Below are 21,774 nucleotides of genomic sequence, written 5' to 3'. Positions count from 1 at the left end.
CGCCGTGTTCTTTCCATCACAGACAAAAATAGGCTATCAAGCTGCTTTAAATGAGAAACAGAGATTCAAACCTCTACCTCATTCCAATTAGCTATCTCCTGTAGAACTCCTATCTTGAGTTCCTTGCATTTGCCACTACTTTGGGACTCACCCCACCCTTGGAATTTGAGGACAGAGCTCCACATGAAACAAGAGGCCCTTTCATCTGGTCCATGATATTAAACATGGAATGATATGGACATACTTCAGGGTTTGGAATCATTTTCCATTTGTGTTATGCTCTACCCAAATCTTCAGGTTATTATAGAGACCGCACATAATAAGTGCTCACTAAGGACTTATATTAGGACAGGGGACCTCACCTGGGGACATCAGACATCAGGGATTCATGCATAGATTCAGTGGTCCTGTGAACTCTGAAGAGGCAGATCACTATTGTCTTTCTTTTGAGTTTTTAAATTTTATTATCATAAAAAACATAATTTTACATCTTTTTTCAATTATAGTTCATATTCAATATTATCCTGTATTAGTTTCAGGTGCACAACATAGTGGTTAGACAATCATATATTTTACAAAGTGGCCCCCCTAATATTTCAAGTACCCCCCCTCACCCCCCAGCTTATACATAGCTATTACAATATTATTTTTTCCCTCCATTGACCTCTCCCCAGCCACTCCCACCCTCCAGCACATGCCCTCACCCCCCTAGTGACTGTGTCTATTGGTAATGCTTATATGAATGCATACAAGTCCTTTGGTTGATCTCTTACCCCCTCATCCCCTGCCTTCCCTCATAGGTTGGACAGTCTGTTCGATGCTTCTATGTCTCTGGTTCTATTTTTGTTCATCAGTTTATGTTGTTCACCATATTCCAAAAATGAGTGAGATCATGTGGTATTTATCTTTCTCTGACTGGCTTATTTCGCTTAGCATAATGCCCTCGAGGTCCACCCATGCTGTTGCAAATGGTTAGAGTTCCTTCTTTTTTATAGCAGTGTAGTATTCCATTGTGTAGTTTCTAATCCATTCATCTGCTGATGAGCTCTTAGGTTCTTTCCAAATCTTAGCTATTGTAAATTGTGCTGCTATGAACATAGGGGTGCATATATGCTTTCTGATAGGTGTTTTCATTCAACTTCAACTAAAATCTAGCACGTCCTTTGATTAGAATGCAGAACATGACCTGTAGAAATTATCCCTCTGGGGCTTTGTCACCAATGGAAATCATAGATGGTCTCATATCAGAGTTGAGCTGTTGTGTACATCTCCAAATATCATTCACACTCAACTACAACCAGATATTTTTAGATGTTTATAACAAAGAGAGACACATAATATCACAAATTTGTTTTTTATATGTTGATAAATGTATGTCATTTGTTTTCTTTGGTAACCTTGTGCATTTTGTATAAAAGGTTAAAATATAATTGTGAGAAGGGGTCCACCGTCTTCATCAGCCCGATAAAGGGGTCCATGGCAGGAACAAGGAGAAGGCTCCTTCAGAATGGCCGCCTAGCATAAACATCAGGCAGGCGTGTTCAGATCACAGTGCATCTCTCAGGACTTTCTGCCTCCTTCCCAGGGGTGTTGGGGGAGGACCACACTCACAGCAGGGGCCTACCCTCTGTTAGTGAGAGGTGTGGGGTGACTGATAGAGGTTGGAGGTGTCCTTTTTTTCATATCCTGAGAACTTTTAAGGATTGTTCTGGGGATCAAATAGGATGACAACAACAAAATATGCAAGTATTCCAGTCTAATTAAATGCTACTGCTCAGAGAGTGATTATAATCCAGTTTTCTCGAATTTCATTAGCTCCTGTGTGTTAGCCCACCTGTGCTCTGTGGTGGCACAGACATTCCCCAAACCGGCTTCTCACACTTTATAATTGTTCAGTATTAGGACCATGGAAGAAAAGAAGGAAAGGAGGGCAGACAGAAGGTGGGGAGAGAAAGAGGAAAGCCATCATTTTTAAAAAGTCAATTCAACTCTGATGCCATGATTCCTTTTTTACCTCTCACTTGTTCAGGAGACAGGACTGAGGTTTTAAACTGAAGCTCAGTTACCATAGGATAACACAACAGTGGTTTTTGATGTTACCTACCCCCCAAAGGGAACCCAGTGAAATCCTTCAAGAGCCAACACATCTCCACTTCTCAGTGAAGGCCTCAACTTGGAATTCCGTGGCCCCAAAGCTCTGGGCCTCTTTTAGGGTGCTCAGCCTTGCACATGAGTTTCTCTGGTACATCTCTCATATCTTATGCTCCAGCTTAAATTCCCAAAGGCTGGCAGAGACCACGCCTTATAGATCTGAGGCCCTGGTGCTTCTTGCTCTACCAAAAATCTTTGACTAGAATTTGCCAAGGAGAGGCATATTTTCAGGGTCCTGGCTGGGAGGGAGAATTAGGCCGGAGGAACTGGCTGAGGCTCTGGTGCAAGGATGCGCTCATTAAACATGCAGCTGAGCACGGAGCCTCAGTACTTCCCAATAACCCATCAGCCGACAGACAGGAAGTCGAGAGGGAAAGTCATTTTCCTTGGCAGCTGAGATGCATCTAACAGCCAAAGAAGAAAAGCACATTACCTTCCCCCACAGCTCATCGGCACTGCTATTGATTTCATATCAGCTCTCTCCTTTGTTTGTTTAAGTGCAATCTCTTTCCCAAGCCTCTGATACAAGTGTGTTAAATGTGCTTGACCCCTGCTCAGGTCTGGAGAGTGGGAAGAACAGTGCCCTGTCTGCAGAACTCATTGGCCAACCTGGATAATTCTGCCCTTCCTCCCAGGCTCAGCCTGTTTCCTCTGGGCTGACAGTAACAAAGACCTATGTGAGGCTTCTGTGAGTCTGCAAGTCTGGTAGAGTGGGCTGCCTAACTTTCCTTTTGGAATGTCTTTTTAAAGGGAACCACCCGGCATAGACATCATGGGCACATTTGGGCCCGTGATCAGTGGATTTGTCCCACCCACTCCCTGGCCAATATTCCTCACAAATCAGATCTTGTAGCTCCCTAGTTTGAAGCCTAACTATTAAATACCTTAATATGGTATAAGGTGCCCACTACAATATGATTTTATAATAGACTAGAGGCCTGATGCACGAAATTCGTGCAAGAGTAGGCCTTCGCAGCTGCGGCGGCCGCCTGGATCCCTCCCTCACAGCTTCCTTGATTCCATGGCTGCAGCCCCAGCTTTGTCCGGAAGGACTTCCAGTCTAATTAGCATACTATGCTTTTATTATTATAGATTCATCTACACACATCTCTATAATGATGCATGTATATGTATATACATAAAATCTATATATTTATATGACATAGAGAATAAATACATCTAACATACTTACACATCTGAAACATAATATAGGAATGTATATGTACATTTGTAGCTATGTGTATGTAATAAAAGCATAGGTTCTTTATACTAAAATACTGAATTTCAAACTTTAAATGGGTAAATCATTTGATATATGAATTATATCTCAACATAGGGTTATAAAAACCAACAAAATACAAGCTATAGAGCTTGATTATCTGGGTATCTCCTTTCTGCCATTTAACTTGCTACATAACCTTGGGCAACTTAGCTCTCTACTTGTCAGTTTGCTCAAATGTAAAAGGAGCATAATAATAAAACCTGTCTCAGAGGGCTGCTGTGAGAATTGAATTGACACATGTAAAGAGATCTGAACGGTGTCTGCATAGAATAAGTGTTTAAGAAACGTTACCCGTTACAATTTTGGCCTGCCTCTCTTCATGCCTGGGTGCTCAGCTCCCTGACCTCCATGTCTAGCTGCCTTTTCCAAGAAGATCATGCTCCCCAGGATGTCGTATACGTGCCCCAAATTCAGCTCCTCCAACGCCCTCTTCCTCACTGACTCCTATTCATCCTTCCAGTCTCAACCTGATCATCATTTCCTTGGGGAAGACTTTCCTTACTTCCAAATTAGATTAAAATCTCCTAATTGTATATGTTCATGACATTCTTGAACTTCCTTCATGATAAGACACATTTTTCTCATGTAAATGTGTAACACAGCTGTCTTTCTTGCTTGGCTGTGGGTTCCAGAAAGACAGGGGCCCCATGTCCCTTTGGTCATCACAGCAGTTGGCTAGAGTAAGCACTCAGTTAAAATTTATTGTATGTATTGATTTTTTTTTTTTTTTAAAGTGAGAACTGCCTACACCATGGCTTACCTAATGCCAAGAGTCTTCCTGTTTCAGTCACTCACTCCCTTTCTTTCCTGACCCGTGAAAGTCCTTGTATCATAACTAACTTTAAGTGCCCGACTTTACTTGATTCTTCTCTGGCCTAGAACTTCAAGATCATATCAGCTATTCCCGTTAACATTTCCGCCACACCCTGCACAGTACACTGCGGACAGGGAGAAGGCCCTGGGAGGCTCTATTCTAGCAGAACCCAGGGTGGGCTCCTTAACTTAGGCTTTTGGGGAAGTAAGCAATTCCTGCTTACTCTATGCTGATAATGACCATCTCTTCCCAAAAGACAAATCCAAATATGCCTATTTGTTGGAAAAACCATAGCGGCTCATCCCACTTCCTCTGTCACGCAGGACCTGGCCCCTGGTCCTGCTGGTCCTGCTGCCTGGGAGGCTGCTGCTCACATCCCTCCACCTGCTGAGTCAGTCTCTGCCCCGGGAAGGTTCTCCAGGGCCCTCGACAGGCTTGGCTCCTATTCCCGTCTCCAGCACTTTTCACCAAATCTGCTCAGCACACACTACACTCAAATACTAGCTGATATTTTTTTGTTTACCTTTATAAGAAATATTTTCACTCCTTTTTAATATTTTGCTGGGCATGTGTTTTGACGCCCTTTTACCTATGTGATATCCTATTACCTTTGACACCCTTTTACCTCTTTGACACCCTTTACCTACTTGACGCCCTTTTACCTACGTGATATCCCATTACCTTTGACACCCTTTTACCTCTTTGACACCCTATTACCTACTTCAGATCAGGGAACTTTTATGCTGTGTCCTTATACGTGGAAATTGAACTTCGATTGGTGACAGCTGCACAGATGGCACTCGACGAGAACTTGCGGAAAGGACAATGGGTAATAGACATCCATACATTGGCCCCTTATTATGTGCTTAGCACTGTGCCAAGGACTTGCAGGCACTTGTATGCCCTCACATCCAGATATGCAGTAATTCAGAAACTTGCCCAAGGTTATACCACTGAAGCTGGGAGGGAATCCAGGCAGTCTGTCTCCAAACATCAGGCCCGTGTAACCCGTCTGTCGTCCTGCACGACAGACCAGGGGAGAGAAATTTAGGCATTTGCTTCTGTCCTGTGCCCTGAAGGTCCTGGATATTCTCTCTGCCCTCTCTCTCCCTATTTATTCTGCTTGGATGCACCTTCTCCACTATTTCTAGGGAAGCCGGGGTACAAAAGGAGCTGAGAAGGATGGCACATGGCAAAGTGTAGAGCAGGACGTGAGGGAAAGCATACGGAGCTAAAGAAAGCATTTCAGCGCCCTTTTCTCCCACTCAAATAAGCGGAATTAAACTCTAGTCCCTCCCATAAAGGAGAATAGAATCAATTTCCTTCCCTAGTCGGCACACTGAGAGTTTCTTATTCATGTTGTCATCTCATGAAATTCCTAGTGTCACCAACATTCCCCTTGGCCTCTGCCAGGAAAGAAGAAAAAAAGTTCAATTCAGGTGACCATTTAGTTGCCTGAGAATATTTTGCAATAGTGACTATAATTAATGAGGAAATAATACCTAGACCACGTGAAAAGGCACTGAACGTCGAAGATGGCCTGGCAGACGTTTGTCTCCATGTTCGAAAATACTCTGTTCTTGGTAGTAACTGGCAAGAAGAAAACTTTGATGATAACAACAAGCCAACAGATGCCTGAAAGCACATTAGAAGAGCTTGATAGAGAAATTAAAGTCCTGTCGGTTCCACAAACAAACACAAAGAACAGAAACGTAGCCCTTCCTCAGTGAGCGCTGGAATTGGTTTTCTTCAAAGCAGCCAAACCCTGAGCCTCATCAACTCCTTAATCAGTCTCGAAAGCTGACAAGAATGTCCCCAACTGACTCTTCCTCTCCTCAGCCCCGCTGTGAGGAGGGAGACAATGGCGGGGCAGCTGAGAGGTCTGCTAAGGTAAGGCTGCAGGGACAGCTGGGGATGTTTACCCAGAATGATGAATCCATCATGCTGATCTTAAATCACATCTGCCTCTTGCCAACGGGAAAAGTGTGCGGGGCCCAGCAGATGCCTTCTCCTCCTGCGCCAGGAATGAACCCGGAAGCCTGAGGGCGAAAGCTGAACCATGGCAGCTTCGGGCACACGGGTGGATGATGAATGCATGAAACTCAGGGGTGGAAGCACCGAGGCTTTGGGAGTGGCTCTTTTTAATTCTTGGAGAATTATGGGAGTTGTGCTCCCAGAAGCATTTCAGATAAAACCCCATTATTTTTTCTCTGTTGCAGAATTGTGCTTTTCCTCATCACGCCCCTCTGGTTTATTAAGGTTGGGGTTGTTAATCTGAGACTCTTTTATATTTGGACTTCTCCCCACATTATTTATGGGAAGTGTATCTTTATGATATAATGCATTATTCCTGTAAATAATAAACCAACTTTGGAATGAGGTGCCAGAGAAGAACTCTGCGGCCAGCAGATCTTATTAAATAGTTGAATCCCCAGCAGATTTCCTCTGCTAACGATAACGGAGAGCTAACAGCGCGGGAGGAGGTCCTGGCAAGGTTCAGACTTCCCTGGTTTGTTACCCAAATGCTCCTATTAGATTGGCAGGCTCTCAGCTCCAGAGGATCAATGTCTAGTTATTCAGGTTTTGCCACTACCTAAGAGGAACCATGTTCCACTTTTTACTATCATCCTTCAGCCTCTCTTGTGCTTCCTTCCACTCAGTGTTGACAAACTTCAGAAAGGAGAGAATAAGGTGAAGGCAAAGAAAAAGGAAAGGGGGAGAGGCTGTTTACTTAGAACCTCTAACTATTACCTAAGTGATGTGAGGGACGGAGCCACCATCACGTGGCCGGTAGGATGGCAGAACCAGATCACCCACCTTCTCATGACGTGCCTGAAGCAGGACAGCCTCAGTTTTGTCATTTTCACCTCCAGCAATGTTTCAGGCTCTAACAGAGGAGATATGACCGAGGTCGCCTTGTTAATAAGCATACCCCATCATTCTGGTCACAACTCATCCAGGGATGGACACATGGCCTAAGACAGTCCACTTGAGGACTTCATTGGATTTACATTGGGAAGAAAATAATCTCTCTGCTCACCAGCAGAGTTGAAGACAAAATACAAATTGGAAAACAGAGCTGAGAGATGGCATAAGACTATGGATTACAGGAAAAACAGAGAGAGAGCGTTTGTTTGGTGGATAAAATCACATACATTTATCAGTCAGGACTCAGATGGTTTAAATAATACAAGTCCAACTAGAGCCTCGGAGATCGTCCTCTTGGTGAAAGGCAGAGTGGATTAGGAAAAGCAAAGAACATGAGATAGGCCCCCCCACTTCTGAGGATACCTCTGGGAGGCAGTCGTGGCCTCTGTAAAATCACCCTGGAGCCTCCTTCTGAGAAAGAAGTGGGTTGGGGAGGAGTCTCCATGGTAACACTTCATTGGCTGACCTCCTCTAAGTTCTTGCTGCAGGATGCACTCCAGGCCATCCCCTCTCAGGGGTCCATCTACTGGATCTGTGTGGATGACTCTCTGACCTGTTTGCTCAACGGGGCATCTCTTACAGGCTTTACTGCTGGCATTGTTGCTGGACACTTGGTCTCTCCCTTAGAGAGGTCCTCAGGCAATAAGACCCAGGGCATCTAAGATGAATTATTTTTTAAAAATATATTTTTATTGATTTCAGAGAGGAAGGGAGGAGGGACAGAAACATCAACGATGAGAGAGAATCATTGATTGGCTGCCTCCTGCTCGCTCCCTACTGGGGATCAAGCCCGCAACCCGGGGCATGTGCCCTTGACTGGAATTGAACCCAGGACCTTTTGGTCTGCAGGCTGACGCTCTATCCAACTGAGCCAAATCAGCCAGGGCTAAGATGAACTATTTATCTTCAATCCCAAATCTACTGTTGCTCCTAGAAATTTCTGTTCATGGCATCATAACTGTCTGACTGACAAGGTACATGCAGCATCCCAACTCCCCTCTTTTGACCCCCCACATCTAGTGAGTTACCAGGTTTCCACTGGTTCTCCTTCAAGATGATCTTTCCAATTTTTTCTCTTCTATTTCTATCCTAGAGTAAGTGCTGATGAGCCCTCAACACTATTATCGTGTTCTCTCGTGTTAGGTGTAGCTTCTCCCTCCCTCCTTTTCTCTCTACCATCAGATTGGTTAGAAAACATAGCAATGTCAAAAATCTTTCAATCCTCTCATGCAACAAATGTTACTGAACACTTACTATGCACCCAGGCTCTATTCTAGACTCTGAAAAATATAAATTCCTGTTGTCATGAAGCTTCCATTCTAATGAGGAGAGGATGCAAATAAACACATGTGTCCATGTACTATGTCATGCTGTGATAACTGCTCTGAAGAGGAATAAAGGAAAATAAAAGTTACAGACCACAAATCAACTAACTTTTTTTCTGTAAAGTGCAAAATAATAAATATTTTAGGATTTGTGGGCTATGTGATTGGTTTCAACTACTCACCTGTGCTGTTGTCATGTGAAAGCAATCACAGACAATGCAAATGAGCATGGCTGTGTGATGGGAAAAACCTCAGGCCACACTCGTCCAGTTCCTGGTATACACATGGAGAGTGGGAACATGCTATTTTTATAAGGTGGTTAAGAAGGAACTCTTCGATGAAGTCATAGCTGAGCTGTAAAGCAAGAGATCTATTATGCAGAGACTACAAAAGAGGATTCTATGCAGAGGGGAGAGTAAGTAGGAATGCTGAGAGGTGAAAACATGCTCGGTGATGAAGGAAGGTGACCAGCACAACTGAAGCTGAGCAAGCAAGGGGGAGGGACTTAGAAAGTATCTTCCACTGACAGCCTTCACAAACCTGGGCTCCACCGTTTCATGTACGTGGTCATGATTTTTCATGATCATACCTTTGATTAGTATAATGAGTATTTTCTATTGATCCAGCATCCATTCCCTGTCCTGGTAGAAACACCCCAATTTTCCTTTGGTCACCCCCCCATCTCACTCTCAGTCATTTCCAATCTTAGCTCTGTGTGTTACATGCTATTGAGTCAGATCTGACTTTTGCCAACCCTATGAATGAGTGATGTCCACCAAGACCTATCCCAAGGAGCTCTATTTAGCTCCTGCAGTGTTGTGCCTATAGCTTCTTTTATGAAGTCAATCCATCTCATGTTTGGTCTTACTCTTTTCCTGCTGCCTTCCTTTTCTCCAGCACTATTGTCTTTCCCAAAACACCCACCTTCTCATGACGTGCCTGAAGTAGGACAGCCTCAGTTTTGTCATTTTCACCTCCAGCAATGTTTCAGGCTCTAGCAGAGGAGATATGACCGAGGTCGCCTTGTTAATAAGCATACCCCATCATTCTGGTCACGACTCATCCAAGGATGGACGCATGGCCTAAGACAGTCCAGTTGAGGACTCCATTGGATTTACATTGGGAAGAAAATATTCTCTCTGCTCACTAGCAGAGTTGAAGACAAAATACAAATTGGAAATCAGAGCTGAGAGATGGCATAAGAAAGAGAGAGACTGAATTTTGGTCACATTATTTGAGCCACTGAATCTACCTTGAAGCCGTCTACTGCTGAATTTTTCTCTCATGTGAGGCAATAAATCTTCCCTCCTGTGGCTCTAGTTGGACTTGTATTATTTAAACCATCTGAGTCCTGACTGATAAATGTATGTGATTTTATCCACCAAACAAACGCTCTCTCTCTGTTTTTCCCGTAATCCATAGTCAAACCTAGCTCAAATACTCCTTTCATGTAACAAGCTTTGTAAACTCTCTCTTGGATACCACCCTACCACAGCTGGACTCTGTAATTCTATAGTCACTTTGTTCTATCCAACCAACAGCTTGTGTTCTGCTTGGGCTCTCAGATATCTGTATGTGTGGGGCACCTCCCCGACTGGACAGCTCCCTGTTAGAGCAGCGACTTTCATCTCTGCATCTCCAAGATGCCAACAGTAGTGGTTCGGAGATATCATATATGTATGTGATACGCACATTTAATGAACGAATACTACTAAGAACACCCCATTCCTTTCATCATAATTATCAATTGCCAGGTTGCAGTAGAATGTTTCATCAAAAACCAATTCAAAAGGCTAAATATATCATCTGATGTCTTTCTAAAAAAATAATAAAAGCATCAGACCACATTGAAAGTTCTATAAATCTTATGCTAATTTAAACGGCTTTAGACTTAATTAAAAATGTTTTTCAGTTGATGATAACATAACTTGGATAATTAGCATCAAGTGGCATCTAGAGCCGATATTTAAAAAAGGAATCTAGAGTATAAATAGACCTAATTAGCAATTAGAATAACACCTTATAATTATGCTTTGTTTATAAATGCTATAATGTTCAATTCATTATTCAATGAAATAGGCCATTAATGAAAATCAAAATTATGTTTCCCTGCTGTCTCCACCAAGATGCCTCTTCGATGCACTGGACTATGTTGTGAATTTTCTTGCTGCTCTTAATAGACCATTCTTGTACCATATTTAATATTTTTGTTTTGTAATTAAAATTAAACTCTACCACACCTCATCTTGCACACGAATTTGATACCTTTTTGGGTAATTGATGGGCCTGACTACAGATATAAGTTTTCTTGTGTCAGACTTAATTAGATATCTTTGTAATATGGAAAACTCAAAATTGGTACAGACATGCCCATATGAAGAAAGACCGGGTCTGGTACCTGAATAAAAGCAAGGCCTTGGAGATGAGGGGAACGGTGGCCCCATATGGAGAATGAAGGAAGTGGGTTCTGGAGAGGCGGAGGCTTGGTCGGGAGACATAAGTTCAGCTGCAGGTGATGAAGTCGAAGTGATGGAAAGACAGCCGTGCAGAAAAACCCAGGCTGTCTGGGAATTTGGAATGAGAATTGAGAAGACAGTTCAAGGCAAATACAGAATTGGGGGTCAGCTGAAAAGAGCAAATGTTGCAACTGTATGTAATTTCCCACAGAAATGTGAAAAGAGAAAAACTAGGACTGGGCCGTGGGGGTGGCTACATGTGATGCCAAGTGTGAATGCACATAGTTTATTTGGTGAAAGCAGCATCAGTGAGGGGAGCAGAGAAAGTCAGACGTGGGAGAACTGTGGGAACCACAGAGTATAGAGAAGGCGAAAGCAGAGGAATAGCTGAACAACTGTGGCCCTGTTCTTTCCCACTCACACTGATGCCCACGTGCTGTGGGATTTGGAGAAGTTGAAGGTCACTGTGAAAGAGGCCATTGAGTGTCATGGGTAAGACTGCCCGGGTTCAGATCCTGACTCCACCAGTTTCCCCTGTGGAACTTAGGTCAAGCTGCGTTTCACTTTGTGCTTCAGTTTGCTCTTCTATAAATCAAGGTGATAAGCCAGTGCCCTCTCTGTAAGGTTAGTCTGGCAGTCTGACCACAGCAAAAGACAAACTTCTCACTAAGCTGAAGATGAAATTGCCTAAATTTCTTGTTCCGCACCATATGGTGGTCTCCCAGCTGACAGGAAGCTCGTTTCTGCAACCCAAGAGGCTCATTTCACTGAGTAGGCTGACGTGAGATTTGTGGGGCGGTCATTTCCTAATCTCAGCACTGGTCTTTATCATGATGCTTTCTTTCTATGCCTTTACATAAAAAACAAATGCTCCTAATGACGGAGAGAGACAGATTTTATCCTAAATCATCTCGAAGAGACCCATCGCAAGCATAAGTAACAATTACAACAACATCCACCTGCCTTGAAGAGACCAAACACTCCAATAATGTTTCAGCCCTTAGTCTGCATAGTGGTGGGGTGGGTAGAGGAAAGTTCTTCAGCGATACCAGTATAGTTTTGTACACTAAGATTCAACCAAAGGGTTGGGATATCTACAATTACTCGGTATCTCTGCAAAGTCAGATTTAAAAGCAGCGAGTTGATTCATGAAGCACTAAGAAACTAATGGGAAGTGCCAAACACCATTTGTACAAAAGGATCTTGGCATGAGATACCATCACTCTTTCCCCTGGGCAATTACTTTACAGCTGGTAGAGCAAAGTAGTCTTGAATAAGAGAACAGCTTGAAGTGTGTGTGTGTGTGTGTGTGTGTGTGTGTGTGTGCGTGTGTGTGTGTCTATGATTAAAGCCTCAAATCTAGCACTACCATGGAAAGTGCCATTTCTACAAATAATAGGGAAAACCTATTAACTGTGAGAGCTGGAAAGGGTCTTTGAACTAACATATTTACATGCAGTTAAGTGCATTGAGGCTGGAGTCCAAAGGCAAGGATTTGAACGTGATCTTGGGCAACTTTCTTCATTTTTTTCAAGCCTTAGTTTACTCATCTGAATATGGGATACATTTGAGGAGGCAGGAAAGTATAATGCTTTCAAGTAAGCAGTCTGCATTCAGAACTCCTGGCTCCCAGCCTTTACTGTGCAGGGCTGAGTTCTGTCACCTGTAAAATGGGGGTGACAAAATCGGTGCCTACCTCACAGATGTAGATGGAAGAATGCATAGGAAGCATGGTACCTGGATCACAACAAGTGGTCAACAGACTTTATTTTTTAAAGACCATGCACTTAAGAGGTTTTAAAAATAAGCACTAAGAGGTAGTACATAAAGGGGGAAAGAATGAAACTTTGCAGCTATGCCTCTAATCTCTGACCTCTGCCCCTCCAAAGCCCCACCCACAACCCAGAGCAGTCCTGGCCTTTCAAATATTTTATTTATTGGAGTTTGGTATACAATTTTATTTTTAAAAGACTTTGTTGCTGAATTAAAAAAAAATAAACTTCTTCTCTAGACAACCAACTCACATATTATAGACTGGAAAAAGCAAGATGACAGAGTGTTGTTCCAGTTCATACCACAGGGGGGCACCTGACCAGGGATTAGCTGTCCTCCACTCTCTGCCTCTGCACCCTGAATTCTCACTTCCAAAGAACCCTCTCCGGACAGCCACTTCCATCTTATGATTCTGCTGAGTCTGATGTTGGTCAGGATGATGCTGAAGTTTTGTGACTGACAGGGGAGCATAATGGGGCCAGTGATAGGGAAGTCAGGGACAAATACAGGTGGGAGAATGGAGGGTGGGATGATTGATGAGGAGGGAGAGGGAGAGTAGGAGATAGAGAAACAGACCAGACAAGCTGATTGACTGAGGGCAAAGGCGGTGACCAGGAGGAAGACAGCAGTGATGGAGGAGAAAGGAGATGCTTAGTGAAACTAATAATACTGAGAACAAATAGTAATTTCCAGCCAGCACTTCGTCAACACTTTTTTGTTAGCCAACTTACTACCCACTTTACATAGATTATTTCATTCAATCCTTTCAAGAATTTTAGAAGGTATATACTTCTATTAATCTTCCCCCCATTTTGTAGATGAATAAACATAGGCACCGAGAGGTTATATAACTTACTTAAAGGCACACAGCTAGTAAAGGATATAGATGGGTTAAAATCATAGTGGGTTAATTTCTGAGCTTTTACTAGTAACCCCTGCATTTCAGAGACTCTTAGGGACCAATAGAGACCAATAGAAGGAAACGTAGTATTAGTATTATTAACAGAAGCAGTAGCAGGAGTATTAACAGCAGCAGCAGCTACTATTGGCTGAGTACTGTTTTGAGGTAGGCACGGTGATAAGTACACATAATATAATCTCATTTAACTGTAGGGGTAATTTGAGATGGTAGATGTTCTTACTCCAATTGAAAAGAAAACTGGCTAGGTTGTCAGTAACTAGCCAAAGTCACACAGCTAAAAGATGACAGAGCAGGGATTAAGATCCAGGTCAGCCAAGCACCGGAACAGCCACAAAACACTAATTTCTTGTGTTCTCAGATTCAATGCTTCCAACTATGGAACCACAGAAATTTCTGCAAGTGTTTTTTTAAAATACATTTTTATTTATTTCAGAGAGGGGAAAGGAGAGGAAGAGAGAGATAGAAACATCAATGATAAGAGAGAATCATTAATCAGCTGCCTCCTGCACTCCCCCTACTGGAGATCGAGCTCACAACCCAGGCACGTGCCCTGACCTCCTGGATCTTGGACAGACACTCAACCACTGAGCCACACCAGCCTGGGTCTGCAAGTGTTTTTACAAACACATTCTTGGGCCCTTTCACCAGAGCTCCTACCTCAGTAAGTCACAGTTGGATCTATGAACCTAAACTTTTCAGAAGTTCCTTAGGTGATTTTTTAAAAATGTTCTAATAAGACTAAATTTTTTCAGTAACCCAGTAAAAGTTTTCATAAGTATCCAACAGTATAAAAAGTGAAAAACAGATCTGTAGATTTTTAATATATTAATATAATGATGACATACAGTATATCTTATAGGCAGCAGAGAGGTGGACAGGGCAAAAGAATACTGTGACATATAGATACAGAAGTAGAGATGATTCATATCACAGTATCTTCTACCACCAATTCTACAATTAGAAGGTGCAAAAAAAAAGAACCATTTCCAAATAATTCAGGAGGAAGATGAGAATGGCTGGGACCTGAAAGATTGTGGGAGAGCAGCCCCAGCTCACTGTGTCATCTGCATATGGTGGCTTATAGTTTTTTCCACTAGGAATAACTTAAATTTTAAGTTTAGAATAAGAACTACAAAACTATAGAGTGCACAGAAAAAGTGGCTCATTCCTTATTGCTATGTATATGATCCAATTTTAAAATCCAGTTTAAAAATAAGCACAGAGTCGATTGATCCTCCCTCATCATGCAAAGTCTGACCTAGTAATATATTTTCCCTGAACTTTTAGAAAAGAGGCAATGAGAGTACTTTGGTTTGGATTCAAGTAACAGACTTTCCATAAAGATTTTAGAATTGAAGGGTTCCATGCTTGGGATTTATCACCTTACATCTCCATGTTCAGAAAGCAAGACTACAAAGAAGCCAAACCAAAACCAACCCACTGAGCATGAACACAAGCCTCTTTTTTCTTTTTTTAGTAGAATTTCAATTCAACATAAAGTGTAAAAGCGAATCCAGGTAATTGGCCTAAATCACTTCTCTAGACACCATTCCACTCTTGCTCTCAAATGGACACAGTAGCATCAGACCAATGAAAATGTTTCCCTACCTAAAACTCGCAATCTCTCAGCTCCGACGACCACTTCATTGTTATCTGCAGAGAAGAGCAATTTTCCAGAAACTGTCTTTACTTCAAACCTTTGGCCGTAGGCTTCTACAGCCTTTGGACCTGGAAGAGAGAGAGGGAGAATACATTAGCCTCATTGCATTCAATTACGAAGAACTTTTCATAGAGCGCATACGTCTGACAAGATTGCATTGGACTCTGATGGAAGTGGATTGGTTTTCAGAAGTCAACCACGAAAATCAGGCTCATGACATCAGCCATGTCTTGTCAATTACCTTTTATCATATGCTCTCAGGCTAGGATTTTAAAGGCTATCATGTCCTTTTTCCAAACTAATGCCTGAATGAGATTTCTCTCAGCTTAACCACCAAATTACTTTCACATACTTGTAGATTTCAGCTTGACTACATCAAGGCACAGAAGGCTCACCACCTCATGAAGTAACCAGCTTATCTTTGACCACCTCCAACTGTTGTAAAAGGGGGGCTTTACATTCAGCTGAATTCTGTCCCACTCTGTCCCCTTGACCCACTGGCTGCATCTGACACCAGACAAGTCTATTTCCTCAGAATAAAGATCCTTTCCTGGCAAGAAAGATTATAATCTCTTGCAATGACTTGCCTAGGAAGTTGTTGAAACTTTTATGCTAGAATTTTATTCCATAAAAGATAAATTTCAGAGGGTTTATCATATAACAACAGAGACTATTCTTGAAGGTGGGACTATGGCAGCATAAAAAGGACAAGGCGCCTGATCCTAAAACACTTATCTTCTGATGGAGACATGTGCATAAAAGTTGAAACAGCCTATATAATAAAAGGCTAATATGCAAATTGTCCCCTCGATCGGGAGTTCAACCGGGAGTTCGACCAGGAGGTGGGACCGGCACGCCAACCACCTGCGGCCCCTCCTCCCAGCCCGCTTGGCCAGATTGGCTCTGATCGGGGCAGGCCAGTTAGACCCCAGCAGTGCACAAATTCGTGCACTGGGCCTCTAGTTTATAAATAAATGGACACAGAGGGTTTTAGGTACTATGTGAAAAGTAAAACAAGTTAATGTGCTAGAATGCCTAAAAAAAAAACCCCAAAAAACAAAACAAACAAACAAACAAACAAAAAAAACAGGAAGGAGACAATTCAGTCTGCCTGAGTTGGAGCTACCTGAACACATGAAGTTCATCAGACTAAGCCCAGTGTCATCACCCTCATCAAACCTCACCTAACCAAATTTCTTTTGGTTAGGTCAAAAGAAATTTATCGTTTGGCCTGGAAATTCATACAGAAAAAAAAAATTTTGGTTAGGGTCAAAAAATCTCATATTTAACCAGAATTTTCCAGGAGATTCTGATATAGAATTTTTGCTTCCTTCTCATTATTAATAAAAAGTAGGAATAAAAGAGTCCTCATGCTTTCCAGACAAAAATGGCCAGGAAAACAGCAGTTGTTGAACAAGCTGGGTTTAGTATTCATTGCTATGAGGGAGATGCACACTCGGGGAAACCACAGGAGACATGTCGATAATAAGGAAGGACTTATTATATAGTATTTGGCCTTATATTAGGCTATTTAGGGCTGGGTTTAAGGAAGCAAGACTTTGCTTGCAATTAGCTGCTGTCAGGAAGTGGGGGTAATTATATGATTGGTATCTCAATAAATCTTTTCTAGAGGTAGGGAAGACCAGAGCCATGCCAAATGTGTAATGGATAAAGAAACAACAGTCCTATTAGCTAGGTTAGAGGAATGTTTGGTCATTTTTGTGGTTTGGGTAGATGTTTTCATTCTGTCTGAGCTGTCTTTGTTTTGTCTTTATCCTTCCTGGCCACCGAGTGGCCTTGTCTGGTGTTGATGCTCTGTGACAATTATTTATGGTCAAATGGGCAAACCCGAAGGCCTGGCTGAGAGTTCCCGGCCAGCCCCTGGATGTCTGGGGCTGCTTTCCTCTTTGTCAAGGCAATCAGTCTAAGATCAGAAGGCAAGAATTATGTCCCGGCTCATTTTCTGGTAATGTGACTTTTGGCAAATCATTCACTCTTTCCGAACCTCATTTTCTGCGTCTGTAAAATTGAACTATCACCCTATCCTATCTACCCCATCAGAAGTGCAAAATGATCACATTACACTGCTTATAAAAAGAACTTTGGAGGCAAAAACCACTGTGAAATGTAGGGGATTTTTCCTGTGCTTGTCTCATCTAATGCAGTGGTCATAACACACTCAAAAAATTAATTATGAGACCCTTTAGGGCACTTGCCTCACACACATGATCACGTCCACTCAGCAGACCTGATCTCTTTCCAGAACATCCACACTAGCCCTCTGATAAAAATAAGGGCATTGGAAAAGCTTCTTAGTGAGTGGGGAACTGAACTAGCAGACCCACAGGACGTGGGCATTGTCTACTCTGACTGCCTCCATGCTGCCGGTGAGAAGAGTGAGTGGCAGGAAGGTTGGGTTCTCTCTCAAGGTCAACAGGTGGATTAGTGGCAGATCTGGGTCTGGAGCTGAGTTTTTATAACTGTTCCACAATAAAAAAAAAAAAAGGATGTTCTTTTGTCCAGGAAGGAGGAGGCTGGAATCAACATGAGGAGCAGATAGGAAAGGAGCTTGTAGAGGATAAGGGGATGTAGAAAGCTGGAGACAAGGACGAGAGAGAGAGAGAGAGAGAGAGAGAGAGAGAGAGAGAGAGAGAGAGAGAGAGAGAAAGAGAAAGTCTGAAAGAATAGAGATGTACAGTGAGGAGGGCTAAGATGCTGCTGCCTTCTTGGTGACACCCTAACCTTCAGGAGAGTCTGTATTATTTGTCAATGCTTCGGGGTTGTTACCTTTTCTTAGGGGGGTGATTGGGGATCAGGAGGTATAGGGGTGCTAATGAATGAATGAATGAATGACCCTGGAATGGGCACAGGTGAGCCCAGGTTGCCCACTCTAGATCCAAGCAGATGGCAAAGTGGTGGCATCTCTGGGGAACACACACACTTGGACTTTGCCTCCATGAACCTGGGCCATCACATAAGACAGGGCCCCTGAGGAGTTGAGACCACCTGCCTCTGTGTAAACTGTGTTTACTCCAAACTTATGAACGGTACCTGCGATGTACAGGACAGCGTACTGAAGAGACAACGGCAGTAATCAGAGAACAGAAAACACAGCTAAGTTACTTGCTTTGCAGGGCTTCTCAGAACACAAAATGGAATGTACCAAGGGCCAGAACCATTTGGGTGTACCAAACTCATTAACTGGTAGTTTTAGCCAAAACCTCACAGGATACTGAGGGCTCAGTTGTGCAGACGGTTTGAGCTTTTGTCAATTTCATCTGGTGCTGCCAAACCTCCTCAGACATGGTGAGATCTTAAAAAAAAAAGACTCTAGGACAGCATTTTCAACCAGTGTGCCCTGGCACGCTGGTGTGCCACAATAATTTTTAATATCTGACTATTTAGTCAGGGGCACTGACCTCTTTTCCCTTAGATTGTCAAATAATGACAACTGCCAACACAATAATAGTCATCCCATGTGAATGAATCAGCATTATACCAATTGTTCTTGTCAGGTAGGCAAACCATATATTTTGGTGTACTGTAGAATTTTAGGAACTCGTGTATGTGCCATGAGATGGAAAAAGGTTGAAAATCGCTGTTCTAGAGAGAATGCAAATGGTACCAGAGACCGACTACTCAGGAGGTGAGCCCATTGATCCGCTCTGAGGCAGAAAAACCACTGTGTGTAACATGGAACTGATCTCCAGTTAGCCCCTCTGTGCAGGGCAGGCTGTGTATGAAGTGAAGCACCTTTTCCATTCATCTCCACAGGGAGACCTGGGACCCACCAGGATGCATCCGCAGTGGCCCAGGCCACCAATATGGATGCCGGAAAGGCCTGCAGTCTATCCAGTCGAATTTCTTTCCCCAACTCCCTTGATACTGGGTCCCTTCCCCGCTCTGGCAAGATGTTGTGGAAGATTCTCCCACCATTTTATTGTGGCAGGTCCCAGGGTTTCCTGCTAGGACCCACTACTGAGCGGACACTAAAATCAGCAGCGGTCTAAGGCAAAAATCTATTTGTGGTCTAGCCTGGAAACTTAACCATCACTTAAAGCATTGCTTCATCGGAAAAGGGTACCTGAATTGCTAATATTGGAATTTCTTCTGGGCTTTTGAGACATTCCTTAGGTAAACAAGAATTCTTTTTTTCCCCCTAATGTTTTTATTGATTTGAAAGAGATAAAGGGGGAGAGGAGGATAGAGAGATAGAAGCATCAATGAGAGAGAAATATCATCAATCAGCTGCCTCCTGCATGCCCCCTACTGGGGATCATTGCTTACTGAAGCTGTTTGTTTAATTATTTAGCATTGTGACTGTGGGCCAGATGTTCGTTAAGCATCACCAACAATCCACATGCATGCCCCCAACCAGGGCATATACCCTGACCAGGAATTGAAACATGACCTCTTGGTTTCTTTTTTTTAATTATTATTATTAGTTAAGGTATTACAAATGTGTCCTCATCCCCCCCCATTAACCCCAACCTCCCCCCACCCCCGCCCCGCACACTCATGCTCCCATCCCCCTGTTGTCCTTGTCCATTGGTTGACCTCTTGGTTTCTAGGTCAACATTCAACCATTGAGCAACACCAGCTAAACGGGAATTCTTGAATCCTCTGGATTGCCGTAGTAAACCTGGCCTCTTGGACGACAGGAGTCATTTGCTCTCAGATAAGCAAACCAGTAAATATAACACACTTTAGAAGAATCTCCTGGTACTCCAACTCTGTGTGCATAAATGTCAATGGAGAAGCCTGAAGGAAAACTTTCGGAGTGGGGTGTGTGTGTAGGAGTGCTTAGAATTATATTTTGAACACATCTGCTATTCCTCTTTAGAAATCATCTTGAAAGGCTCTTCCCAGCTAGTGGTAGAAAGGCTTTTTGCTCATCTCATGCTAATATTAGCTATCTTGTGCTTGGCCTTAAGAGTTAAGGATAGGTGTGTCAGCTACCAAGAGGGGCTGACTTGGGCAAGAGAGCCAGAAAAACAGAAGACAGGGAAGGAGGGAGGCAAGAGAGATCAGAGAATAGTAGAGGGGAGGGAGGCAGAGAAGGAGGGAAGATAGGGAGAGAGGGTGGGAGAGAGAGAAGGAGAGAGAGAAAGAGAGAGAGAGAGAGAGAGAGAGAGAGAGAGAGAGAGAGAGAGAGAGAATGAGAATGAGGAGACAAAGAGGAAAAAACAGGGAGAAAAACTGATTCTTTGCCTTTTGCTAAGAAATAGTCATTTGGGCAGTTTCAGCTTCATCAAAACAAAATCTCTCAAGTCAACCAAATCTCCCACTGCGAATAAATGGCAAATGATCAACAGGCTAAATAAGTTCCTTTTGAATGTGGAACTCTGGGAGCTGGAGGTTGGATTTATTCCCCTCCTGGAGGCAATTTTCACACACGCTACTTAAATCATTGCTTACTGAAGCTGTTTATTTAATTATTTAGCATTGTGACTGTGGGCCAGATGTTCGGTAAGCATCGCCAACAATCCACATGCATGCCCGCCGGAACAAGCTGTTTATGGACTGCTCCTGCCACCCCTGAGTCCTTCACTGGTAGATGGTCCAAGTCACCCACGGGCTGTGGACCCCAGACAGCCATAGGCAGGGCTCCTGTGGGGCAAACAGGGAGGCTCTTTCCCCAGTCTGACTGGGCATCAGGCATCCGTTTCCCTGGGCCACGCGTGTGAGTGGGGCTCCAGATGTTTCAGTCGCAGTAACATTTCATTCAGGGCAGGTGGGCAACTGCTTTCTCAAAATGTCCATCTGTGCACTTTCCTCTCAGCCCGGAGGCCACAAAATGGCATTTTCTGTTTGGACGTATAACAATGCCATTCAGACCCCACCCCGCCATTTTTCCTTTCCACTGTGAGGTGCTTGCTGGTTTCTGTTTACTACTGCATGTGACATACCGAGGGGGCACTGGTCATACCACGGGGGCACTGGTCATACCACACAGCACGTTACCATGGCCATGAGGCCTCTGTTTATCACCCGAAGCATTACTGTGACCAATCAATCCCTGTTTACATTTCAGGAATATGCAGCTTACTACCCTGGAGGTGCTTTCCACAGCTGTTAGGGGCAGATCTGCTATCTGAAGAGGAGCCATGCAAACGTATTCAGTGGGGGCACATCTGCATCTTGCAACTGAGGTAAGTTGAAAGTCAGCGAATCTGGCAAATTCAGCTGAATTCAAACTATCATTAAAAATCCCTTTGATACCCCATGAAGTATGGTGAGCACCATTTTGTATACACTGTGCTCTCCACTCATCAACACAGCCGGCTTTCTTCCAGAGCCAAAGCAGAGCTTTTCCATGGTTGAGTACCAGAGGAAGCCCCTGGCTTGTGTTGGGGGGGGGGGGCGATGCTACATGAAAACCAGTCTATTCCCCCTAAACAAGCATCATTGGATTTGCATACGTTAAATGTGTCTTTCGGAAGACACTCTACCCTACGGTAGA

The 21,774-nt window shown here is 43.3% G+C and overlaps 1 protein-coding gene across 2 annotated transcripts in view; it reads right to left on the bottom strand.

The window, feature by feature from the left end:
- Positions 1-21,774, bottom strand: part of SGCD (sarcoglycan delta) — a gene marked incomplete at its 5' end in the record, with an annotated part of 735,784 nt that overhangs the window by 88,194 nt on the left and 625,816 nt on the right. For both annotated transcript variants that reach the window (XM_081092161.1, XM_081092162.1), the window contains one exon: positions 15,260-15,379. In XM_081092161.1, the coding sequence (XP_080948287.1) occupies positions 15,260-15,379 (120 nt within the window). The remainder of the gene's footprint in view (positions 1-15,259; positions 15,380-21,774) is intronic.

The sequence above is a fragment of the Myotis nattereri genome (genome assembly GCF_964212035.1).
Source record: "Myotis nattereri genome assembly, chromosome: 5".
In the NCBI taxonomy this organism is placed as follows: domain Eukaryota; kingdom Metazoa; phylum Chordata; class Mammalia; order Chiroptera; family Vespertilionidae; genus Myotis; species Myotis nattereri.
Note: the sequence above shows the minus strand (reverse complement) of the source record. Positions and strands in the feature narration are given on the sequence as shown.